This window comes from Stenella coeruleoalba (assembly GCF_951394435.1).
Source record: "Stenella coeruleoalba genome assembly, chromosome: 7".
NCBI classification, from domain to species: Eukaryota; Metazoa; Chordata; class Mammalia; order Artiodactyla; family Delphinidae; genus Stenella; species Stenella coeruleoalba.
Genome location: NC_137153.1, coordinates 104,976,686 through 104,994,862, shown reverse-complemented (window position 1 = coordinate 104,994,862; position 18,177 = coordinate 104,976,686). Strand labels below are relative to the sequence as shown.

General features: G+C 47.3%; 1 protein-coding gene across 4 annotated transcripts in view; it reads right to left on the bottom strand.

Annotated features, from left to right (window-relative positions):
* PAPPA (pappalysin 1) overlaps positions 1-18,177 on the bottom strand; it is a gene marked incomplete at its 5' end in the record, with an annotated part of 543,378 nt that overhangs the window by 244,558 nt on the left and 280,643 nt on the right. Inside the window, one exon of one of the 4 annotated variants that reach the window (XM_079927207.1) lies at positions 11,277-11,697. The exons of the other annotated variants lie outside the window; for them this stretch is intronic. Coding sequence (XP_079783333.1) covers positions 11,277-11,697 — 421 coding nt within the window. Of the gene's footprint in view, positions 1-11,276; positions 11,698-18,177 lie in introns of those variants that run through there. 4 annotated transcript variants of the gene reach the window in all.

The window sequence follows — 18,177 nt, the reverse complement described above, 5'->3', positions numbered from 1 at the left end:
GGAACATTGAGCAGAATCCTACAGAGGCTTCAGTGTCCTGCAAAATGGTGCCTGGGGATTTAGGAGGTATGTTATATAATGAAAATGATGGGAAAAAAGCCTAAGGCATCTACCTGGTGGAACTGTAGATAATTCCAGCGCTACTGAAAGGCCTATAGCTACAGGCAGTAGAGTCAGATTTGCATTTTAGAAAGATTTGACTGTGGGACGTTGAAGGATGTGTAGGAGTTGAGGCTCAGAGAAGTGGGTATTTACAATACTAAGGAAATAGTCAAAGCAAGAGATGAAGAGGGTCTAAGCTAAGAAGGGGCAAGGTTGGCTATAAAAATGATAAGAAGACAGGATAGACAGGAATTGATGACTGAATAAACATGGTGGGAGATATATCTAGAGCAGATGACACGAGATGAGGATGGAAGAAATTCTGGAGGAAAGACAATTCCATTTCGGATATGCTGAGTCTGAAGTGCAGGCTGACATTTCCAGTAGACAGCTGGATCTATAAGTCTGGAGTCCAGCAGAGTCTGGAGATAAATGATGATCAGAGAGATGGTACTTATTCCATGGAAAAGGAGGCCAAGTCAGGAGAGAAGCAGACCTTGCCCTGGCCAAAGACTCAGAAGACAGAGGATCTTACCCAGCAAGGTCACTGGTGTGGACAAGTCACTGCTTCACCACTCCCCGGTTTCTCATCTTTGAAATAAATGGTTTAGATTCTGACTCTCACACACCTTGGTTCTCTGGACTTACATGAATGTTTCTTCACCAGAGTAGAGTATATATTCCCTTTTTACATTTTCTGTGTACTCTGCATCTCTTAGGGCAAGGCCACCTTGTTCCTGATTGGTCTGTTATCATACCTTTCTCTGTACTCTCATCAGCCTTTGTAGCTGAAAGATCTCCAGTCTCATGGGGGGAAATAATCCCCTCTTTACAAACACATCTGGTTATATTCTGCTCAGCCACATTTCATGTTTATAGAGCAAAAAGACTTAAGAAGAGATGGATGTGGGACAGATATAGGGAAAGGTTCTTGATTACAAAGGTGATAGGTACAGGTTAGACCACCAGTTTCTTGAAGGCAAAAGATCAGATCAGGGATCTGCAATTAGTCATATGCTCCCCCTACCCAGATACTCATATCCCAAGCTGTGACCTCCCCCCTCTAGAGTTTCTGTCTCTGTTTCCTTCAAATGGACTAGAACCTGGGACCTTCTCAGGTTCTGCAAAACTGAAACAGGGTCGCCTCTCCTACTCTTGCAGGTTCTATGGACCCTGAGTTTGTGACAAATGACACTGGAAAACATTTTCTTTCTCTTGTTGGAAGAAAAATCTGGGGATGACAGTGCTAGGGATTCCCAGAAGTAAAATAGGCAAACGGATGGCTACAGACTCAGAGTTTTAGTATTTTAATCATGAAGTGATGTGATTAAAATGATAAGCATGACTAAAAGGCCAGTGGCTTACACCAGTGTCCAGGAACTTGCCTGGAACGGCTTCAGTAGAGTAGGAAATGATGAAATTTGAGTACGCTAACCGTCAGCCAGGATGTGATCACTGGGAAGGTCACTCAGTGAGTGTTTAAAAAACATGTATGGCAGCTCTTAGGAGCAATATTACTAACGAGATGGCTTCCAGCTCTTGGGAAGTACCAATACTCCCTACATAATGTCTTCAGTCACTCTTTGACTGGAATTCTACCCATTGGTACTTTGCTTTTGGATAGGAAGCTTTCTGAGGAGACATTAAAGGATACATGCCCATGGAAGAGCAACCTTCTAGGTTGGTATCAGTCCATGATACCTTAGTAAGACGGGATACCATGTCCTTTTTCAAGAATGAGTGTAGCTGGGGGAGAGGAAGCAGGGAGTGTGTGGGCACTTGGTCCCTGAGGGGCACAGGCACCACCGAGCGGAAGAAGCTGCACTCAGAAAGGAAGAGCGCCGGAGCTACTGCGAACGTTGAGCATCTGTCTTAGGACAGTCCTGATGGGGATTATAGAGTCTCAGGGAATCTCTGCTAGATGCGTCTCAAGGACAAAGACACATAAACTCCTCCTTACTCCCACTGTTCAGATGAGGAAAACTGGCCCAAGAAGGAAAATAAGTTGCACAAAGTCACACAGCAAGCTACGGACTAAACTGGCCTGGGCCTGACACCCCCCACCCCCACACTGCTCCTCCTTGGCGCCCCGAGTCCTCCTCCAGCCAGCCCCGGGTCTGCGCCGAGGCCTCTGCTGCAATGCCACTTCTCATCGCTGCCTCCCTGACCACCCTATTTATTTACGTATTTATTTATTTATTTTGCGGTACGCGGGCCTCTCGCTGTCGTGGCCTCTCCCGTTGCGGAGCACAGGCTCCGGACGCGCAGGCTCAGCGGCGATGGCTCACGAGCCCAGCCGCTCCGCGGCATGTGGGATCTTCCCGGACCGGGGCACAAACCCGTATCCTCTGCATCGGCAGGTGGACCCTCGACCACTGTGCCACCAGGGAAGCCCCTGACCACCCTATTTAAATTTTCCTCATCCTACAACCCAGCCCCACACAACTCCCTTTTCTACTTTATTTTTCTTCATAAACATTCACCTGACATTACGCGATCTATCCGCTTACTCATGTATCTTGTCTCCTCCTCAACCCCCCACTCCAGAATATAAACTCCCTGAGGTCAGAGATATTTTCTTCTGTTCCTTGCTCTGTACTGAGGACCTAAAACTGTACCTGGCACGTAGCAGAAACTCACCAAATACTTGTTGAATGCCTGGGCAGGGATGGACAAATTTTACTTTGTCCTTTGTTTCTAATCTGTATTTCTTAGATTCTCTACAGTGAACACACATTGCTTTGGTAATAGGAAACAATGCAATGTTTATTCTGTTTGCCTTTCATTTTAGTTTTTGTTTTACATTAAGATAATAGGAGTAAGCCTTTCCTGAGTGGTGAGGGAGGGAAAGGCAATTCCTGGCTCTGCTAAAGGAGATAAACATGCCTAATTTATAGAGTTATTGAGAGAATTAGAAAATAATGTGTAGCGAGGCCGGACACATAAAACCAATATGAGTTAACGTTTACTGGGTGCTTACCCATCGTCTAGATTCCATTCCTAAGCGGTTTCCACATGGAGGCCCAGTTAATCTTCAAAATAACCCTATGAAGTAGGTACCAGTATCAGCCGCATTTTACAGAGGGGCCAAAGTGAAGCTTGGCGATATTAAGTAACTTGCCCAGGGTCATACAACTGGCAGGTGGGAGAATCAGGAAATCGAACGCAGGCACTCTGACTCTTGAGTTCTACCATCAATCACTACAAAATACTTCCTCAGTAAACATATGCTCCTTTCCCCTGTTGCCTGAGCGTGTCAATTCTTTCTGAGATCAGTCAACTGCAGCTCACCATCCCCCATGCCCCCACCAGGCTTTACAAGGTTCTAGAAGGCTTCCAGGGCAATGGGAGATGCAAAGAAATAAGGAGCCAGAAAAATGAGAAATAGGGGTATGTGGAAATGTGAGTGTGTGTATGTGTGTGCCTGTGCGTGTCAATGGTCACAGTGTGTTTTGGATTGTCACAATGATTAGGAGATCCTAGGCGATTCTTATGCACAAAACCAAGGATGTGAAATGCTTCACAGTGTGTGGAAGGGTTCACACACGGCAAGGAATGCCCTCACTCAAAAACTTCTCATTGCGCTGCAAGGCTCCACTTGCTCCTCCTACATGCCCCTCCTAAGACTCCCGTCCTTCCTTTCCTTCCGCTCAAGCTCTCCCAGGATGGTCAGTCACCTGAGTTTGCAGCTGTGCAGACAGAAGGGCAGAGGGAGCTCCTAGTGTCAGACGCCTAGACTGCACACTGACTTTCAGTTATTCTCTGTGTGACCTTGGGAGAGTCCCTAACCCGTTCCAAGTTGCAGAAATGCATTTGGAAAACCTATCAGCTCACAGAACACGCAGGGATCTAAGACTTCAGCTCCTCCTGTGGCTCTCAAACTCTTTTAAACTTTTTATGATGGAATTCTTCAAGCACACACAGAGGGGCAGACAAAAAAGTATTCACGCCTGTCGTTTCTGTCACCTGGTTTCAACCATCATCGGTCTGCCAATCTTCCTTCATCTACCACTCTTCCTCCCAACATCCTATTTTTTTTTCTGGAACACTTTAAACAAACAAAATAGACATAACGTCATTTTACCCATAAATACATCAGTACACATTTCTAACAGATTAGGATCTTTAAAAATATATAACACAATACTGTTATGATGCCTAACAAAGTTAACAATGTCAGTCCATGTCCATTCAAACTCTATCACTGAGAAACTTGCACATTCCTTCAAAAGAATTCTGGAAGAAGCACACAGTTTAGGCAGAGTAGGTGAAGGGAAGATGCGGGGAGACAGAGTACTCCCCTTCAGCCTCTCCCCAGGGCATTCCTAAGATTGTGGGGCACAGTTTGAAAGCCCCTATTCCACTACTACCCCTCAGTGTGTACCCTGAGAACACTGAGGCACAGAGAGGAGCAGTTAAGTTGTCAAGGTCACACAGCAAGTAAGGCAGACCTGTTAAGTTCCAACATCAAAGGACTCCAGTGAGGTCATGCTAATTCGATCACTGTTTATCATTTGCAGTGTGAATAATGATAATAAAGGTGCCTTTCCAGGAATGACCTTGATTGTACAAACCCCTCACACCTCTCACTTTCTGGATCCTCCAACCACTGTCGACCTATGGACCGGGCTCTGATCTTGCCTTAGAGCTTTTCCTGTCATCGTCTCACCTGGTTCCCGTGACAACCCGCAAGATACGGATGTTGAATGTAACCACACCTGAAACTCTCTCCCCAGAGGCCCCAGGTCACACAGCTCACAGGAGACCAAGCCAGGTCTTGAGCCCAGAGCTCCTAGGTCCCAGTTCCAGGTTTTCAAAGGAGCCAAGGGGGCAAGACCCACAAGTCAGCTCTGAGTTGAGCATTTCCAGTAAATGCATCAAGGCATGAAGGAGAGTCCTCAGTGCAGCAAGAAAAAAGATAAGAGACACTAAGGGAAAGGAAATTAAATTCCAGAGAAAGGGCAGCAGGTGAGGGGAGAAGTAGGCACCCGCTAGGTTCCTAGGTCCTGGGCGATAGGTAGATGAGGAACAAGACGCTTGTATAGGGGGTCCTCCTACCTGGGGTCCTTGGGGATCATCTCGCATCCTCACCTAAGACACCTTGCGGCCAGTGCTGGTTTCACAGTGATCTCAAGGCGAGGGGGTTTGAAATAATAGGAACAGTTGCCTGCCTTCCAAAGGACTGGCCCAGGGCAAAGTGGGGAATGCCTCACGGCTGGGCTTCCCTCTTTCCTTTACACTCCTTATTCCTGCTCAGAAGAGAACTCCCCTCTCAAGCACGGTGAGACATCCATTGGAAATCAGATGCATGGAACTCCATGCGTTACCCCCTTCTAGGACTGTCTGCACTTTAAAGGAGGCACCAGAAGGAGAGGGTGTAGCTTCACATATAGGACCAGCTTTGGAAAAATGGAATGTCAGTGCCACCCCCCACCCCTTGCCCCCCTGCTCCTAGGCATTTAGGGCCAGCAGGGGAATTGGGAATGGAATAAAGCTCCTTTCTGGTGTCTGGCCACTCGGAATTGGGACAGCTAAAGTTCTCTCAAAGCTCTGCCGCCAACCAGCTGGATAAGCAGGAAATGCCACTCCCCCCCTCGGGCCTCAGTTTCTCCACCTGCAGAGCAGGGAGACCGCAGACTGGATCAGTGATTCTCCCCGCTGGTGGCCCTTCCACATTACCTGAGAAGGCTTTGAAAAACACCAGTGCCCGGGCCAACCCCAGACCCACGACATCAGAAGCCCTGGGAGGCAGCCCCTGGGCATCAGGATGTTTAAAAAGCTGATGGTTCTCAGGGCTCTGAGGGATGCGAGCTACTGGACGGAACAATCTCCCAGGCTACCTTGAGAGGGGCAGTTTGTGAACACAGTTTAGTGCTCAGCCCCTTCGTGACACTGGTCCTCAGTTTCCCTGTTGTACCATGAGCTGCCTGATTCAGTCCATTCCCAGCTGACCACGCAAATCCCGTGTTCCTGAGCCCCACACCTCTGAGCCTCAAGTTTGCCTTCCTCTGTGTAGAGGGACGAGGGCAATGCAGCCTCCATTACCCCATCTGTCCACATGAATGGCTGACCGGGGGAGCGTGAAGTAGGAGGGCATCTGGGGAAGGAGCAAGAGGCATGTGACAACACAGCTGTGACCTGGACCCCACTGTGACCACTGTCTGGCTTCTGTTCCTCAGGGTGCATTCTCCCTCTGGGTGCTAACTGGTTTTCCTATTCATTGGTCCAGTGGTTTTGGACCTCCTCTGGCTCTTATCACCAAGGGGTCATCCAAGTAGGTCAAAGAAGAGGAAATCAAAGTTCAAGGAAGGGATTTGAAGGGGTCCAACTGTTCCCCAAGATACACTGTCTACTCTAGATAGACTCCCCAGCAACTTAAGAGGGAAAGCCCTAACAGTGCACGAACAGGTCCTACTTTCTGAAGGCCAAGCTGGCAAACTGGGAAAGGGAAGGTGGTTACTTACTGGATCCAACTACCACTGACTGAATCCCTAATATGAGCGGCTCTGTGCCAGGTACTTTCTGCCTGTTTTTTCCACTTCAGTGTCCTGATATCATTATGCCCATTTTACAGAGGAGGAAAGCAAGGGCTAGAGAGATAAAGTGACGTGACTGAAATCACACAGCAAGTCATTGGCGACAGAAATTCCAAGCCCAGTCTGCCTGATAATTTGACGTGAAAAGAAACACAGATCTGCTAGGTCAAACCCAGAGCTCCACGTGAGACTTGGATTCATGTTTTATCCCCTTTAATCTGTAGGCGTATGGTCAGCACAAAGAGATGCAGGAAAGAGTGGCGACATTCTGCAGCAGGTCTAAAGAAGGGAATGGGGGTCATTCCTTCTCTCTCCAAAAAGACTGCTGAAGAAGAAACAGGCACTTAAGACTCGAGTTCATATCTGGGCTCTGTCCACTGCAAGAGCCCGTGGGACTTTGGACTAAGTCGCTTCAACTTTCCGAGACTTTGTTTCCTCACTTGGAAAACAGAGGTAACAACGTCCACCTTCCAGGGCAGTTGTGAGGATGAAACTCGCAGACACAAGGCAAGCGCAGTACCCGGCACCTCGGAGGCACCCAGGAAGAGTTGCTTTCCTTCCTGCCTTTAAGTGTCCTCAGTCCATCAAACCAAGGCTGAGGTCATTGGAAAATCATGTCCAATAACAAGATCACAGTTTATTGAGTACTTACTATCCACTAAGTCCAGTTCTAAGCACTTTCTACGTATGAGCTCATGTAATGCGTCAGGTCCTCGTGCTACACTCACTTTGCACGTGAAGAAGCTGACGCCCAGAGGAATCAGTTAACTTTCCCAAGGTCACAATACCAGTTAGGGGCAGAGGAAGATTCACGCAGAGGTAACCCAGCTACTGAAACTGGCTTCTCACCCCACGGCAATATCCTAGACCCCAGGTGCCACTATGAATGTTGTGGGGAGAACCATGTTAATACATGAACTTCTTGAAATCTAGCCTTCCCTGGGGTTACAGTTCTGAAGTTGGGGAAATGCAGGCACTCTTTTTGGGGGGTTGGTTGGGTTGCGGGAAGTAGGGGCTGCAGAAGGGAGGAAATAAAAAGTCTCTTCTGAGTAGTCGCTGAACTCAACAGTCCAACATTTAGAACAAAAGAGAAAAGCACGGAAAGCGGAGGTGCTGGAGGGGATTCAGGTAAATCCCTTTCTCCTTCTGAGCAGGGACTCTGGATCACTGAGGGGTGGGGGTGGGAGGAGGGCAGCGCTTGTGGGGTCCACATTTCACTTATCTAACAGGTCAGGAGACACTTTAACAAGATTAACTGCTACTCAGGGGCCTCCGCTCCATGGAGCAGCAAATTGACTCTATTGTTTTCTTTTTCTTCCTCTTTTCTCTTTCTGTCAAACTGGAGGGGTACGGTGGGGGAGGGCAGCTGGGGATGAGGGGCAAGGGTTTGGATCCTGCCTGGTAAAAGGCGAAGGGATGTGTCGGGAAGGCCCCCCCCCGCCCCCAGACTTGAAAGGGAGCCCAAACTGCCGAGCACCGAGGCTGAGGGCTGTGCTGGGTGGTGGGTCTGTGAGGGGTCGGAGGTGACAGGGTTTCTCAGACACATTCTCTCAGCAGTGTAGCGGGTACGGTCTGGAAGTGGGGATACCCAGGATCAAATCCTGGCTCCTGGCATTGGGGAGCTGTGTCATCCAGCACACATCCTTCCCCTCTCCGCGTCTCTGTCTCCCTGTTCGGCCAAAGAGAGAAGCCTGGGTAACCTCCAAGGACCCTCTTCACAATAGCCTTAAAGGACTCTCCAACGCTCAGAGCATCCATCGCTGGTGGGCTCTTCAACCCTCAGACTCCCGCACACAGGCACTTCCTCACTTTAGCTTTGTTTTTGCATGCATAAGCCTTCCCAGTTTTATTTGTTTATATATATATATATATATGTATTTATATATATTTCTCTCCTTCCCTTTTGGAAAAAATAAAAGGCATGTTTTCTGAGCTTCAGAAGCAAACTGCTCCTTCACTGCTTCCCTCTGCCTCTCCGAGCGCCTGTCTGAACTGGTGTCAGTGAAGTTTGAACCGGGGCAGAAATAGCATCCCAGGCGGATCTGGGAGCATAGCCCGCCTACCAGGAGCGGCAAGGCCTGCCTCTGCCAGACGACAAACCCGGTTAACAGCACCATAAAATTAGACCTTTACGAAACCCAATTGAATCCTGCAGCAAAGAGTGATGTAAGGCAGCCTGGCCTGACAGCAAGGCAGCAGCCCTCTGCCTGAAATAGCAGCGCGGTCCCTGCTGAGAGATGCCTGCTCTCTCAAGATAGGTGACCAGGGATTCCTACGAAAGTGGTGACGCCCAGCCAGAGAGAGCCAGCAGAGGTCAGGCAGCAAACTGGGCACCCGAGGTCGCAGCGGGAGGACACGGTTTGGCACCGGCATCCAAACTGCCCACCTCGGCCCGGCCTCTCCCAGCCTGAACTTACACGAAGGAAGGAGCTGAAAAAGTGCTTCTGCAAAGAACCTCTGTTTGTTTGCTTTTTAATTCAAGGAGAAGCAGGTTCTTTTTAGTCCAACAGTCTGTACCGTGTGGAGGATACGCAGAATGAGTCTTTTCTGGCTCAAGGCCAGGTGTTTACACACCGCAAATCTGGCTCAGACTCAACTAGGGGAGGGAAAAAAAAAATCCACCAGAATCCTCAGGAGAAAAGCTCTGAGCTTTCTGGTGCTACACGGCAGCAGTGACTTTTTTTTTTTTTTCCTCGTTTTGAGAGGAATGTTACTTCCACACATAAAATGGACCAGGCATTTTATACAAGCAATAATAACCTAACGTCCCCCATCCAATTAAAGGATTTTACTGCACTATCTTTGTGTGAGACAGCGAATGAGTCCTCAAAAGAGCGTGTGTGAAGAGAGGCTCCTTGTCTGAATTACAGACATTTATAAAGCAGGCTCCTGTGGAATCCCAGGTGCTATATTTTTTTTTTTTGAAAAAATGCATTTACTACCTTTTCATTGATGATACCTATATAACCCTGCACTCTCCCCTCTGGAGGAGAAGCCTTCCAAATCACTGGTGTGGCAGGTAAAGACTAGGAAAAATCAGATCTACTTATTTAAAAAAAACCTCCAATCTGCAGGCTCTGTGTTTTTCCTATGTTCCGAAAGAGAAGTAAACATACCACAGCCCTGAATTATAATCATCATCATTATTATTATGAATAACATCTCCCCTCTACTCTACATTATAACCCCCTCTGGCTGACTAGGTAGGGCTTGAGGGCTAAAAGTGAATAAGCTCAGTTTCCCTCTCCTTCCTGGGGTGGGGGGGGGGGGGCGGGTAAAAAAAAAAAAAAAGAAAGAAAAGAAAAAAAGAAGCATGTGATGACGTCAGGTATGGGGGAAAGTCACTTTCTAGCTCTCGGCTTGGCAGCGGGAGAGTGGGAGCTTTGGGGGCATATTCTTGGTATAGCAGCAGAGTTCGGGTCCCCTAAATGGACTTGATGTAAATAGGACAGCGTTAGCGCAACGGTTGAGAAAGTCCACGCCAAAATAGAAAGAAGCGGACTGCCGGAAGAACTCAGAGCTTTCCCTTCTAAGAAAGTGTGTGTAAGGGGGTGGGATCGCAAAACGCCTCCACACGTTTCCTGGCTGCAGCGAAAGGGGAACCCCTACTCTCACTTTGAGACGTCCTAGGACACGGCAAGACTGTTTGTGCAGGAAGGGAATCTCCCAGCCAGAAGAGGCAAAACTTTCCTTCTCTCCTCCAGCGCCGCCCCCCTCCGCCCCCCAGTTTTATTAAAGGCATTGCCACAGATTCATTAGGAGGGGGGAAAAATGGATGTTGGTGCATTTCTAAGGTTTGCAACCCTCCCAAAGTGTCCGGTTTCACTACGGGCTGTGCTGTAGAACGGTGTGTGTGTTTGTTGGGCGGATGGGTGTGTGTGTGTGTGAGGAGGGAGAACTCAAATTCATTACGGGCTCGTAAAAGTCCCAAATGAGAAAAGCGCCCCGTTTCTCAGCCTAGTCGGGGGAGGACTGGCGGGGTGTGCCTGAGGAAAGTCTCACCCCAGCCCCCAGTGACAGACTTTGAAAGCAAGGACATGGGATGGCAGGATGTGTGCGCGTGTCTGTGTGTGCCTGGGGCAAGGGGGTGAATCCCAGAGGCAGGCAGCAACCACAGAGCAACTTTGGGGGCACTTTGAGGACTTCTAAGTCCTGGCGATCACAACAACCTTGCCCTTGTAGGCTTTCAGGGTAACGGGGCCAAGTAAAGGGGGAGGGTCACCTCCATTAAAAAGCCAAAGAAATCAACGGTCCCCTAGCCACTTTTCACATGCATCCCAACTGGGTCATTCCTCCATCCCAAACGGAGACAGTACCTCTGACCATCCAAAACACGGTTCACGCGCACGAGGCTCCCCGGAGACCAGCCCTCACCAACTGCGGGTCTCCAGGAGGCCGGGAGCGCTCCCTGCGCTCTTCCAGCGGGGCTAGGCGGAGACGCCTTCCGAGTGCGCCCATTCCGCAGATGGGGCAAAGTGAGGCTCGCAGCTCGCCCCGGAGCCGCCGCGCCGCCGGCACAGCGGCTCCCGCACAGACACACCCGCCAGCCCCCAACGATCCCGCCACCAGCGCCCAAGCACCCGCGCGCCCCTGGGGCCGCAGGGCCGGTGCAGCGCCCGCCTGGGCGCCCTCGCCTACCTGTGATCACCGCCGGAGAGCTCTGGCCCCCCTCCGCTCGCAGCCACACTTGCAGCGTGAACGCGTCCCGGGGCAGCTCGAGGTCGGCCCGCAGGCGCAGCTGCTCGCCTCGCCCGCTGAAATAGAGCGCCCGGCTCGGCGGGCTCGGCTCCTCCGCGGCGCCCCTCGTCTCCCGCTGCTGCCGCCGCCGGGGGACGCGCACGGCTTCCCAGGCACCGCCCGGCGGCGGCGGCGGCGGCGGCGGCGGCGAGGCGCGGCGGCCGCGGGCCGCCCGGGTGGCGCAGGTGGCCGGGCCGGCGGCGGGGCGCGGGGGGCGGCCGGCCCGCGGGTCTCTCCGGGCCCGGCGGGGGCGCTCGGCCAGCCCGCAGCCCAGCGCGGCGCTCAGCAGCCCCAGGCGCAGCACCCAACTCCAGAGCCGCATGTCCGACGGTCCCCCCCGCCCCCCCTTCGCCCCTGCACCGCCGCCCGGAGCTGCCAGCTTTAGGAGCCTCGGCGCCTCGACTTTCTTCGCTTCTTCACCCTTCTTGGGCGAGCCCCCCCGTCCACTTGCTTTTTTCTTTTCTTTCTCGCTTTCCTCCTCAAGGTGTGTGCTCCACTCCCCCCACCTTTGAAAAATACAGCCCAACTCCTCCTGGTTGGCAATTAATTTCTCTCCCCGCTCCTTTATCTGCCTTATTTCCCCCCTCTAACAGCTGGTTGCCTTCCTCCTTGTTTTATTTCATTTTATTTTATATGATTTCTCGCTCTTAAAAAAAAAAAAAAGCTCCTCTAAGACACTGATCCGCTGAATTCCCTCCCCCCAAAAGATGCTCTAATTTATTTATTTTTTGCGTCCTTTATAACACAAGCCACAGCCCCCTTCTCCCCCCCGTCCCCCCTCCCCTCCCTCCTTCTTCACAAAATGAAAGGAAAGAGGGGGGAAAAATCCCTCAGAAGATGAGTAAACAAGCGTATGCTAATCTGCTCCCGAGCGCTCCACCTTCCCAATTGAATGAGTCCCAGTTAAAACTGCGGGGATCATGACTAATCAATCAGTTTGGAGAGGCCGAGCTACCCAGCCTTCCTCCACTTTCCCGTTTGCCTCCTTCGCTCCGCTTCTCCACCCCCTCCTTCTTCTTTTTTTTTTTTTCAAGAAGACAATCTTAAAGTAACAATTTAATGAAATTCTGTACACACCCCCTTATGGTCCTCCCAGCTCTCCTCATTCCTGCTCAAAACACACATTCCTGTTTTTGTTTTGGTTTGCTTGCTTTTTTCCCTCCTTCACTCCCCCCACCCTTTTTTTTTTCCTCCTGGCGGGAGAAAAATCTATCTCTTCTCTCAGGATCCCCTTTGCACTTTGCTGGTAAACCTCATCCTTCTCTATAGCACATAAAGAGTCTTGAAACTTGATTCTCAGATTTTGTTGTAATGCTGTCTCTTTCTCTCTCTCCCTCTTTCCCTTCTTCTTCTTTCCCTTCTCTTGCCTTCCCTCTCCTTTTCTCCCTTTCTCCTTTTCCCTCTCAGAATTCCCTTAAAGTTATACAATGATGAACGTCCCCCTCTTCTCTGAGCCCTGGGTGCTTCTGGCTTCAGCTAGTCCAAATGTTGTCCCAAAGTCCTCACTGAATCATCAGAAGCAACCAGGAAAGGCATTTTCTGAGGCATTTGCCTTCCCGAAGCTGTACACTCAGCACAACTAGGTCTCTGAATACTCCTGAATACTCTTAAAAATATTCTGTTGGTTGTTAGAAATTATTTTATTTTTATATAAAAAATGAAAAAAACTATTATTTTGCCTTTTTTTTTCCGACCTAAGAAATGCAGGTGCTCTGACATTGTTCAAGTCACAGGTAAGGATCTAACCATTGGCTGCTTTGTAGATCTGTTTTGAACTGGGACATATATGTAATATATTTTTGTTCTTTTTTTTCCCCCTCTTTGTAGAACTCAAAGGCTCCCCCTTATGGCAAAACAGTTCTTTTTTTTTTTTTTTTTTGCTTTTTTTTTTTTTGTTTTTGTTTTTCCCTTCCAAGTGTTTAATAAGTTAAAATGAGTTAGCAGTGGTGGATTACAAATTATTAGTTACCGGTCTGTTCAAATAATGTAGTGATAAAAATATGCTGTGTGAGGTTTGCATGCGGATAGTGAGCTGGAAGAATTAACTCGACTTTCCTCCCTTGTATGTGTTCCTGTCCTCAGGGCTGCTCCAGACCCTGCCTGAGAGCTGGGGTCATTCTTGCATGCTTCAGAGAGAGTGAACACCGGTGGAGAATATGTGTTGGTGAAAGTATGCGGATTTGTGGAATGAGCAAATGACTCAGACACCCCCTATAAAAGCCGGAATGTGGTGTGCAGGGATTATGGTACCATTCTGAAGACGGGAGATCCCAGATTCAGATCTTGGTTTGGGAAGAACTTGCCATATAGTCTTAGACTAAGAATGTGTGAAATCAGCTTCTCCCGTTATAAAATGAAAACGGCATTAGAGCCTAAATATGTTTCCAGAGACTGGCTGAAGGAAGATGATCCTTGGTGCATAATGCCGTGGCTAAGGAATTTGCCTAGGCAAATCTTTCACTTTCTGCAACTCCAAGTCACTTATAAAAGTCATAAGATTGACATTCAATAATAATAATTAGACCTATATTGAACTACATATATTATATCCTGCAAAATCCCCCTGTTTTCTCAATAGAGGTTGGAACCTGACTACTAATTCACTTCAATTGTGGCTACTAGGTATTTGGAAACTGTATTCCTTCCAAGGGCTTCTAAGTCATTTTATACAATAGTTTTGAATATTCCTAGACATTTGGGACTTTGTCAACTCTCCCACCAAGAGTGAAAACATGGGACTTATAGTTCTAAGTCCCACTCACTCCACCATGTATCTGGAGCGAGTCGCTTAGCTAGCCCTGCACTTCCTAACCTTTAAAACGGGATATGTGTTTCACAAATGTGTTTTGAGGTTAAAATACACTTTGGGGTATATTTTGTAAACTATAAAAATGCTATATAAATCCATTTTATTCCACTGTTGTTGTCAAGGACCAAGTGCTCCTTAGGTTCTTAAAGACAAACAAAACTCTGGGGGGCCACGTCACCATTTCTGTCCTGTGGCAGGCATGATGGGAAGGGATGGACAGGTCCAAGTCTCATAGCTCCTTGAGCTTCTGGACCTCAGCCCCTAAATGTGTTGGAAGCAATTGGCAAGGCCGTTCACTGGTCTTTTCATGGAACATACATTTATTATTCTATCCCACCTGTCTTGGAAGCTACACTTACTTTTATGCCTGTACGTATCTATGTACGCATGCATATATGTGTTTGTTTTTAACTGAGCGAATAGAACTGGATGAAATGTAACCCTTGGATCATGACGCACCCTTATCATTGGCTTATGCATTCCGTTCTTATTTATCTATATATAACAAATAATGTAGCAAACGCTGCCATCCCTCTTTTACTCCATCCCTTAATGTCTCGTGGATCTGGCCCGTCTCCTTTCATCATTTGTGCTCAAAGAGCAATCATCTGAGAGTTAGGAGACTTGCGTTCTAATTCTGACTGTGAATTCTTTGACCTCAGTTTACTCCTATGTAAAATGAAAGACCAGGAGTCGAAGATTCCTGAGATCACTTCCAAATCTGAAATGTAACGGAGCCCCTAATTCCTGGAATATGGCAATAATTCCCATCTAATCATCTCATATTTGGTCAATTCCCTCCCACCCCCCAAAAGGCCCCTTGTTTCTGGGGAATTTCATTCTAAAAACTACTTTTTAGAACAAAAAGAACTGTTCCTCCACTCTTAGGATATACTCCTTCAATATTCATTTTATTTGGTAGTAACTAAAAGCAAGGCATTTTGCCAAGGAGGTATAAGGGTTCAGTGGAAATTTGGAGGGCAACATCTAAGTGGAGTCGTAAAGTTTGAGAAGGGCTTGGATGAGTGAGGCCGGTTCAAAGTATGCATTTCAGAGTCACCCCGTCCTGGGTTCCTATGGCCTTCAGCAAGTCACTCAATTTCTCTGATCTCAGTGACCTTATCACGGAGCTGTCCTGAGGATGCTGTGCTGTGTGATACACTGTAGGAGCTCATTAAATGAGCAACCTTTCTTCCTTTCCAAGGATCTAAATTTCATGGCCCCTGAGGCTTTTGTCAGCTTTCATCTATAGCCTGAGCCCCACCTATTTCTTATTCCAAGGCAGAAGGATTATTCTTACCTCAGAATTCCGAGGCAAGCATTGTCTGTCTGGTAGAATCTGGAACTTGATTAGATAGGATCCTTCTTTGTTCCTGGTGTCCTGTTTATGTTTTTTTTCCTACAAGATTAGAACCCATCTAGGGTAAGGATCTTCAAGGGACCCCTCCCCCACCATCCTGAAGGGGGCTCCCTCCTCTGGTCGCTCATAAAACTTCCTCTGAATTTCTCTGGGCACATCCCCAAAGCCAACTCTCACACTTAATTATTTATCTGCTTGTCTCCCTTTTCGTGTGGGACAGAGTCTGTTGCATTCATATTTGTGTTTCCCCAAATGCCTAGTCCAGCACTTTGCTCATAACTATAGCTGCTGGTTCAGGAAAAAAAAAAAATACACACACACACACACACACACACACACACACACACACACAGACACAGACTTGTAAATCCATATACATGTGTAGATGTATGTATGTATATATTTTTGCTTCTCTATGATTCTTCAGTTCTTCCTATGATGCCAATATGGTCATTGCTATGAACATACTAGGCTCTTCGTAAACGCATAATTTCTTCATTTTGCCAGCCTCCCCTTCCCCAGATGATGCATCTGTGGACACCCAGACAGATATACTGAAGTTCACTGGCTGCCCATGTGATGGTCACTAAAAAGAATGTGGGCTTTGGAGAAGAAACTGGATGCACATCTTACCTTTGCTAAAGAACAATTCTAATAACAGCTTACATTTATTGAGTATGCACTATGTTCCAAGCAATATTTAAATGCTTTTTATAGGAATGAGTCCATCTAATCCTCAGAACAAGCTGACAGAGGAAGTCCGATAATCATCCCATTTTACAGGAGGAAAAGAAAAACAATCCTGAATCACAGAGACTAAATAAACAGGAGAGAGCTCAGCCAATCCGGATCTAGCACTCTGTGCTCTAGCTCTGGGGGCTAAGAAGAATCGCTTAACCTTTTGAATCTCATTTTTCATTTTCACAGATTTCATGGGGTTATCTGGGAGATTAAATGAGACGATAGGGATGGGCATCCTATTGCATAGTGACGAGTACATATGTCAGTGGGTGCTGGAAGAAACATTAGCTTCTCTACTTCCTCCCGTACAGTAGTTTAATTATGCTAATTTAACACATGAACAAGAGTTGACAATTGTAAGAATCATGCCAGCAGTAATAACAACTCGTCTGCACTGAGCACCAGCTATGTGTCAGGCACTGTATTGAGTTTTAACTTTCCACAAAACTAGGAGGTAGGTTTGAACCTAATTTATCTGAATTGCTCAGCAGTTTTCTGCCTATCCTTCTATCTTCTTAAATCATGTTGAAAAATACATTTTACTTTCAGCCCTGAGTATTTTTTTTAGCATCTCCAAGCTCCATCTGAAAAAAAAAATTAATCTCTTAATAATTGCCTGTTCTACAAAGCCACAAAGAAAAGAGAACCGATGATCACACTGTCATGCCTGAGGTGGGGACGGCTAGATGGGGGTTAGGGACCGCTCTGGCTGGAGGTGCAGCTGGCGAGCTCCAGATGCTTTCCTCTGTAGTTTTTGAAACTTTTGTGTCCCCGAGTGGTGGCCCTGGAATGAACTGGAGTTCTCTTCTAGTCTTCCTGCAGATTGATGACCAGGAAGCTGAAACAGCAACTTCTAGACTCCAGCCCTGGTCCTTTGGCTCACGCACACCAAAGAGCTTCATTTTATTCAACTCAGACGCCGAAGGCATTTCTTAAGCTGAGAATTTTAGTTGAAGATGATCACTGCTTGACACTGCATTTTTTTTCTATTTGTAGAAAAACATATAATTTTATGAATTCTATCCTTTATTCTCTTCACTAATAATAATTACCTAGAATTTATTATGAGAGATACTATCTTGAGTGGTTACATAGATGATTTCATTTAATCCTCAAAACTACAATCTGTAGCTTTTCTTATTCCCATTTTGCTGATTAAAAAAAAAAATGAGGCTCAGTAAAGTTGGTTGGATTTTATGACATTTGAACCCAAGTCTATCTCACTTCAAAGTCCACATTCTTAACTGCTTGGCGGGTGCCTGCCCCAATCTACCTTTAATCTTCGTATATTTTAAATTGGAATCAGAATATCTCCATAATCTTGCAGAAAAGGAAGCTTTGTGAGAAATCAGAAATGGGCAGTGGTGGGAGTTTTCTTCATTTTGGTATGTTTCACCTTTTTTTGTTGAATGGAAAATAAAATGTGTGATAAACCCTTCCGCTTAATTCCAGGACAAATGTATCCTGTGGCTTATTTGAGAAGAGGCCTTAAGTCACATAATGGACAATGCTTTCAACTCTGTTTTTTCCAGAAGTTGCAGAATCACTGTCCAATTGCCCACTTTTTATATCATCTGAGATTGAAGGCATGCAATTAACTGTTGTTCAGTGAAGACCTTTCCATGGGAAACTAATCCAGCAATGCTTTCTGATGAGATCAATCTATACCAATTAAGAATAGCATTACTTGTTGAATGCCTTCCGTATGCCATGCATGGACCTGCGGGCACATATTCTCACAACTCAATTAGGTTGGTTTTGCTCTGCTTGTTTTAAAAGATGAGGAAATCCAAGTTCAGAAAAAAGGGAGCAGTTTACCCCAAATCACCTGGCTAGAAGATATATGTCCAAACCCAAACTCTAACCTACGTGCTTTTCTCCAATCTAGTGCA